Source organism: Anarhichas minor, unplaced genomic scaffold (genome assembly GCF_050575085.1).
Source record: "Anarhichas minor isolate MPS153535 unplaced genomic scaffold, ASM5057508v1 ptg000061l, whole genome shotgun sequence".
NCBI classification, from domain to species: Eukaryota; Metazoa; Chordata; class Actinopteri; order Perciformes; family Anarhichadidae; genus Anarhichas; species Anarhichas minor.
The window spans coordinates 178660-187425 of NW_027466507.1; the positions used below are offsets into that span (position 1 = coordinate 178660).

General features: G+C 39.0%; 1 protein-coding gene across 2 annotated transcripts in view; it reads right to left on the bottom strand.

Moving 5' to 3' along the window:
- The window catches only part of dgkzb (diacylglycerol kinase, zeta b), a 76426-nt gene extending 72201 nt beyond the window's left edge, over positions 1 to 4225 (bottom strand). The window contains exon 1 of one of the 2 annotated variants that reach the window (XM_076077555.1): positions 3071 to 4225. In XM_076077555.1, coding sequence (XP_075933670.1) covers positions 3071 to 3234 — 164 coding nt within the window. In that variant the 5' untranslated portion in view covers positions 3235 to 4225. The remainder of the gene's footprint in view (positions 1 to 3070) is intronic. The other variant, XM_076077556.1, reaches the window with a different exon arrangement.
- Between the last annotated feature and the right edge of the window lie 4541 nt (positions 4226 to 8766).

Consider the following 8766-nt stretch of genomic DNA (forward strand, 5'->3'; position numbering starts at 1 on the left):
ATCACACAGAGCAGAGAAAACTCAACTTTTAACAAGATCAGGATCAGAATACAACAACAATAGACGACAAATAATTCATCAGACGACGTCTAAAGTTACAAACTGGATCCTAATCAACTCGTTCAGGCGTCTCTACAACGTGGACACAGAAAGTTGTTGCTGCTAAGGGTGGCCCAACCAGTTATTAGGTTTAGGGGGCAATCACTTTTTCACACAGGGCCATGTAGGTTTGGATTTGTTTTCCCCCTTAATAATAAAAACCTTCATTTAAAAACTGCATTTTGTGTTTACTTGTGTTATCTTTGTCTAATATTTAAATTTGTTTGATGATCTGAAACATTTAAGTGTGACAAACATGCAAAAAAATAAGAAATCAGGAAGGGGGCAAACACTTTTTCACACAACTGTATATAGGGAGCAGTGGGCTGCCAATAACAGGCGCCCGGGGAGCCGGGGGTTCAGTGTCTTACTCAGGGACACTTCGACACGTGACACGTCCCAGTCGAGGATCACACACACACCCTCACTCTCACACACACGGACACACTCACACACACACCCTCACTCACACACTCTCTCACACACCCTCACACACACTCACTCACACACCCTCACTCTCACACACGGACACACACACACACTCACACACACCCTCTCTCACACACACACACTCACACTCACACACACACACCCTCACTCACACACACTCACTCACACACACACACACTTACACTCACACACACCCTCACACACACTCACTCACACACCCTCACTCTCACACACGGACACACACACACTCACACACACACACACTCACACACACCCTCTCTCACACACACACACTCACACTCACACACACACACCCTCACTCACACACACTCACTCACACACACACACACTTACACTCACACACACCCTCACACACACTCACTCACACACCCTCACTCTCACACACGGACACACACACTCACACACACACACACTCACACACACCCTCTCTCACACACACACACTCACACTCACACACACACACCCTCACTCACACACACTCACTCACACACACACACACTTACACTCACACACACCCTCACACACACTCACTCACACACCCTCACTCTCACACACGGACACACACACACACTCACACACACACACACTCACACACACCCTCTCTCACACACACACACTCACACTCACACACACACACACACACTTACACTCACACACACCCTCACACTCACACACTCACGCTCACTCACACACTTCAGTGTCATTGTTATTCATTATTTATTCTGACTAGAATCATCTTTAGTTTTCTATGTTTGAGAATATTTAAAGCTTATTGAATATTGTTTAATTGACATCAATAAACATCAGTTTGTTGTTTTTGTTGCTTCTTCAATGTTGAAGCTTTGATTGTTAAACTTTTAATAAAAACTATTTTATTAATCTGCTCATGAGAACATTTCTCCATTAAACTGTTGTCATGTGACGTCTTCACATTTTATCTCACCAAAATTTAAAAAAACTCAAATAAATGAAATGTAATAAAAACAAGAACAATAATATTCTCTGTCGTTCAAACAATTCGTTTCATCTCCAAACAGAATAACAACAGATTCATTAATAATGTCTTTACGTTAACGTTGTGCGTCATTAAAAAGGTTCCTTTGAAATCATTATTTAATTTTTCACAAAGAAATCATTTAATTTGATTATTTGTTTGTTCTCTATTAAAAACAATAACAACACAAAGACGGTTTCTCAGCTTTAGAGTATTAAAACCTGTTAGTTACCTAAAGTATACGACTGATATTAATATTAGTTCATCTACTGATGATGATGATGATCTCCACAACACGTCCTGAGCTTCAGTCAGAAAACAAACGAGAATCTGAATCATGAATTCAGAAATCTGTCCATAAACAGACGTCTCTCTGTGTCTGATCTCAGTTAAAGAATCATAATATAATCATAATATATATATATATATATATATATATTAGTGCTGGGCAATTTAACGCGTTAACGCATTCATTAATTAATGCTGACAATTATTTTATCACGCGTTAACGCATTTTTTAAATTTATTATAATTTTTATTTTTTTTTTTAATTGAAAGACAAGAGACAATACATATATATAACAACAAGAGGATGACAAGAACAGTGGGATAAAAGCCAGCAAACATCCTATAGTCAGTTGTGTGTGTGTGTGTGTGTGTGTGTGTGTGTGTGTGTGCGTGTGTGTGTGTGTGTGTGTGTGTGTGTGTGTGTGTGTGTGTCCTTGAGCCTTTTGAGATGGAAAAACAAAAAATAATAATAATAATTAAAAAACAACAACAACAAAAAAACAGGTAAGTATTTTTAATTTATTATTATTGTAACAGACTGTCTCATGTTTATCGTTTTGTATTGGAGATATGATGTCCCTTCAGCGTTGCCGTAGAGAAAAGGCGACTTCCGCTTCTGGTCGAGGGGGGGGGCAGAAATAAAGAGAGAAGCTGCACCAGCTGTTGCTCTCCCTGGAGACTACTGGACATCGCTGCGGTCAACTCAGCAGACACTTACATGTTAGTGCACCTATATGCTGACATTCACGGTAAACGCATTCAAACGGCACAGATCGGGAGCGAGCGAAGGACTTTGAAAGTTAGCGGAAAGATTAACGTGAGACAACATCCGGTTTCTTCAGACGAACATCCGGTTTTCAGAATAAGATGCCAACAAAGTATGAATTATATTCACATTAAGTATAAAACATGCTGCCTGCATCTCGTGAACCAAATGTTATTTAACACACCGGTCTACAACGTCTGACTTCTTCTTCTTCATTCTCTCTGATGTTACGTCTGTGAAGACACAAACAGGACACCACCACTACTGCAGAAACACTACAGAAGAAGAGTTTCTTCTTCTTCATGACCAGAACAATAACAGCTGTGACACCAAACACGTCCTGTTTGTGAAGAAGATGCTCAGAGACACAACGCATCACTTCCTGTGCTGAGGAAGAGGAGCTGCATGAACAGCTGAGGGAGATGAAGATGATGTGAAGGAGACACACTCACCTCCTGCAGAAGATCCTCAGGCCAGTGAAGGTCCTGCTGGGGGCCGGGGGGGGCAGCTCTGTGTGAGGGGACGAAGAGGAGGAAGAGGAAGAGGAGGGAGGCTCCTCTCCTCCTCCATCCTGCAGCGAGGAGGTCGGCTGCTCCTCCTCAGGCTGCTGGTCCATGGCTTCCTTTCCTTTCCTAGCTCCTCACAGCTGGTCTGAGGTCAGAGAGCCGTCAGCCATCGTGACAACTTCTCAGGAAGTGGAGCTTCAGCTTCACACCAGGAAGCAGCAGCACAACAAACTGTTACAGCCGAGGGAGGAAGGAGGAGGAGGAGGTGAGGAGGGCTGCTGTGTCTATAAACTGGCTTCCTTCCTTTGCTTCCTTCCTTCCTTCTCTTAACGCTCCCAGCCGGAGAAAGCCTCTCTCCTCCTCATGCTCTCTGAACAGACCTCCTCTTTCTCCTCACGCTCACCAGCAGATCCAGGAAGTTTGAACAGTGACAGAAAAAACAACAAAGAAGAAGAAGTGTGTAGCAGGAGCTGCACTCTTCCTCTCCTCCCTCACTTCACGGCTCTCTTCTGTGTCCTCGGTGTCCAGAGTCTCTGCTGCTCTGCTCTCTCTGTTCTTTCTACTTTTTATCTCAGCTCTGAGCTCTGAGGCTCTCCCTCTCTTTTTCTTCTTATGCCCCGCCCACCTCTGGCTCCAGCCGCTCTGATTGGCTGAGAGGGTGAGGTGAGTGCTGGGCCACCTGCTGGAGCTTGTGAGGCTGTACAGCTGCTAAAATAGAGGAAGTTGACTCCTCCTCTCCTCTCAGAGCTGCAGACACGGCCTCTTCTTCTTCTTCTCCTCCTCTTCTTCTGCTTCTTCTCCTCTTCTTCTGCTTCTTCTCCTCCTCTTCTTCTTCTAATCAAACATGCTGATGAATCACAACATATTGTCCTCTCACTTGATCACATTTCTCAAGCTCTACTCTGCAATGTGCTCACATCCCACATACTGTAGGTTTTACAAACAGATGGTGAACCAGCCCACATTACGTGTGTGTGTGTGTGTGTGTGTGTGTGTGTGTCTGTGTCTTCCTCCCCTGAGGTTCTCTGCTCTGAGGTGGAGATGAAGATGAAGATGAAGATGAAGATGAGGGTTATTTTTGATAGCCAATTAGCAGGTTCAGACCTGAGACCTTAAACAGATTCACTCAGAAGTGTTTCAGGACAGATGACATCATGATGACATCATGTTCTGGTGCCTTTAAACATTTTTGATAAAGTGCATCTCGTCCTTTTTTAAGTTAAAGTTAAACCATAAAACACTTGTGACAGTTTCTATCCATGAGTTCAATAAATGAATCAGACGCTCTTATTGTGAAGCTATCCGTGAGTTCAATAAATGAATCAGACGCTCTTATTGTGCAGCTATTTGGAGAAACATGGAGGTTTGGGTTCTTATCGTCTTATTTTCTTTATCTTCATTTCTTGATTCTGTTCTGTGGAAATTAATTCATCTACTTTACTTATAATACAATTCTATGAATATTCTCCATTTATTAAACTATATTTAGTTTTATAGTTTATTTCAAACACAAAACATATGATCAGTTTATAATTATTAGATTCAAATGTTCAAAATCAGCTGCAATAATAATAATTTGAATAATAATATGAATAATAATATTATTGTTAATATTATTATTATTAATAATAATATTAATAATAATAGTATTATTATTAATATTATTATTATTAATAATTGTATTAATAATAATAGTATTATTATTAATATTATTAATATTAATAACAATAATATCTAATGCTCAAAGAAATACATCTTTTGACTTGAATTATGTGAAGTGAGTCGAGTACTTTTACTTCAGATACTTTAAGTACATGTTGCTGATGAAACGTTGTACTCTGGGTACTTCTACTTCTACTGAACATGCCTGGGTGATGATGAAGATGAAGATGAAGATGATGATGATGATGATGACGAATATGACGATGATGATGAAGAAGATGATGATGTTGATGATGACGATGATGATGGTGATGATGATGAAGATGATGCTCACCTGCAGCTGATGGTAGAGCTGGTATCTCACACTGCAGAGTGGATGTGATGCGTCGGCTCAGACTCTTGTGACCTGGTTTCTCTCCAGAGAACATGTTGAGAACCAGCGATTCCTCCACCACCAGTTATTAATATCAGAGGAACCATTCAGCTCACTTAGTTTGAAACATGGTCTTTTGTCATTGGTTCATTTTGTTACTTTCACAATAAAGGCGACTCAGAAATACACAATCTTCATGTGAGTTGCAGAATTCTCAATATGTTTATGAATGAATACAGAACTAAATATAAGAATCTTTGTTCAATTATGTTAAAACAAAAGAGTAAAGAGCATCTTTCTGCAATTATTTTAACACAATTTATGGATGATTTGAGTTATGATTCTGAGGAGATGGAATGTGAACACCTGGTGTCCATGTTTGTTTCTCTACTCGGTAACGAGTCAAACTGGTCGCCTCCATTTTTGAGAAAACACCTCAAATCAGTGCTGTTATAGTTCTTCTGGTCCTCTGAGTCCTGAATTAGAACCAGAACAGAGTACCTGAGCAGGTAGAGAACAGAGTACCTGAACAGGTAGAGAACAGAGAACCTGAGCAGGTAGAGAACAGAGAACCTGAGCAGGTAGAGAACAGAGAACCTGAGCAGGTAGAGAACAGAGAACCTGAGCAGGTAGAGAACAGAGTACCTGAACAGGTAGAGAACAGAGAACCTGAGCAGGTAGAGAACAGAGTACCTGAACAGGTAGAGAACAGAGAACCTGAGCAGGTAGAGAACAGAGTACCTGAACAGGTAGAGAACAGAGAACCTGAGCAGGTAGAGAACAGAGTACCTGAACAGGTAGAGAACAGAGAACCTGAGCAGGTAGAGAACAGAGTACCTGAACAGGTAGAGAACAGAGAACCTGAGCAGGTAGAGAACAGAGTACCTGAACAGGTAGAGAACAGAGTACCTGAGCAGGTAGAGAACAGAGTACCTGAGCAGGTAGAGAACAGAGTACCTGAACAGGTAGAGAACAGAGTACCTGAACAGGTAGAGAACAGAGTACCTGAGCAGGTAGAGAACAGAGTACCTGAGCAGGTAGAGAACAGAGTACCTGAACAGGTAGAGAACAGAGTACCTGAGCAGGTAGAGAACAGAGTACCTGAACAGGTAGAGAACAGAGTACCTGAGCAGGTAGAGAACAGAGTACCTGAACAGGTAGAGAACAGAGAACCTGAGCAGGTAGAGAACAGAGTACCTGAACAGGTAGAGAACAGAGAACCTGAGCAGGTAGAGAACAGAGAACCTGAGCAGGTAGAGAACAGAGTACCTGAACAGGTAGAGAACAGAGTACCTGAGCAGGTAGAGAACAGAGTACCTGAGCAGGTAGAGAACAGAGTACCTGAGCAGGTAGAGAACAGAGTACCTGAACAGGTAGAGAACAGAGTACCTGAACAGGTAGTGTATAGAGTACGTATATATATATTTTGAAGTGTTGTTATTGGGTGTACTGTTGTTTATTACATGTTGTTGTCAGTTCGTGTTGTAGAAGAAGAGGTTGATGTGATGACTCCTTCACTGTTGGTCAGAAACATCTTGGTCTCTGTTGTTGATGAACTCTTTGGTCCTCAGGGTGGAACAACGTGAAGCGTTAACTGTGGATGAATAAATCAATAAATCATGAATATGACATAAAACATGTCCTCCAGGACGCAGCTGGCCTGGTTCTACATAATCCCATCAGCCTGCTCTCTCTCTCTGCTGTAGTAATGGTCCCGGAGGTTCCTGTAATCTCATTACTTCTCCCAGTAACACAGGAGCATAATGACTACTGTTAGATCTTCAGTGTGTTACAGAGACTGAGCACAACACACCATCATCAACCAACATGTGTGTACTCCCCTACACCAGCTATTCCTCTAGGAAGACTATATTATTAATAATATTATTATTATCATTATTATTATTATAATCATTAAAATCATTATTATTAAAATCATTATTATAATCATTATTATTAATATAATCATTATTATTATTATAAATATTATTATAATTATTATTATTGGTGGAAGAAGTAATCTGGTACCATAGATAAAAAAAACACAAAGGTTTTAGCATCAATAATTAATACTGTAAAGTATCTCAAATTTGTACAATTTTTCAAGTACATAACTAAAGTAAATGTACTTAGTTACATTCCTGTGATGTCATCAGATACTGATACAAGTACTCAGGAGTACTGTGATCTCTAGTACACTTTGCTGACAGTACTCTGGAGAGGAATGAATACTTATATGTTACTTATTGATTATTTACAGTGTAAACATCATGAATCAGTTTTGTGTCTCACAGCATCTTATTGTGAAATATGAACTTTAAATGGATCTCAGAATATTTTTATTAAGATTCTGTCTTCACGTCTTCTTGATGACTGAATGTGTGTGTGTGCGTTACTGATCTGTGTTTTAAAAGCAAGATGATTATCCAGCGAAGCTAACGTTAGCTACTTATGCTCAGCTAGCAGCTAGCTAGTAGCCTGTCCCGGTCACAGAATGAAGGGGTTAAATAGTATAACAGATATAATATAATAATAGATTAGACAAGCTGGTCATTAACCTGTTATTAACCTGTTATCAACCAGTTTATTGTTATTAACCTGTTATTAACCTGTTTAGTGTTATTAAACTGTTATTAACCTGTTTAGTGTTATTAACCTGTTATTAACCAGTTTATTGTTATTAACCTGTTATCAACCAGTTTATTGTTGTTAACCTGTTATCAACCAGTTTATTGTTATTAACCTGTTATCAACCAGTTTGTTATTAACCTGTTATTAACCTGTTTAGTGTTATTAACCTGTTATTAACCAGTTTATTGTTATCAACCAGTTTATTGTTGTTAACCTGTTATCAATCAGTTTAGTGTTGTTAACCTGTTATCAACCTGTTTAGTGTTATTAACCTGTTATCAACCTGTTTAGTGTTATTAACCTGTTATCAACCTGTTTAGTGTTATTAACCTGTTATCAACCAGTTTAGTGTTATTAACCTGTTATCAACCAGTTTAGTGTTATTAACCTGTTATCAACCAGTTTAGTGTTATTAACCTGTTATCAACCAGTTTATTGTTATTAACCTGTTATCAACCAGTTTATTGTTATTAACCTGTTATCAACCAGTTTATTGTTATTAACCTGTTATCAACCAGTTTATTGTTATTAACCTGTTATCAACCAGTTTATTGTTATTAACCTGTTATCAACCAGTTTATTGTTATTAACCTGTTATCAACCAGTTTATTGTTATTAACCTGTTATCAACCAGTTTATTGTTATTAACCTGTTATCAACCAGTTTATTGTTATTAACCTGTTATCAACCAGTTTATTGTTATTAACCTGTTATCAACCAGTTTATTGTTATTAACCTGTTATCAACCAGTTTATTGTTATTAACCTGTTATCAACCAGTTTATTGTTATTAACCTGTTATCAACCAGTTTATTGTTATTAACCTGTTATCAACCAGTTTATTGTTATTAACCTGTTATCAACCAGTTTATTGTTATTAACCTGTTATCAACCAGTTTATTGTTATTAACCTGTTATCAACCAGTTTATTGTTATTAACCTGTTATGTTTCCTTCTCTCTAACTTGATCATTTTAG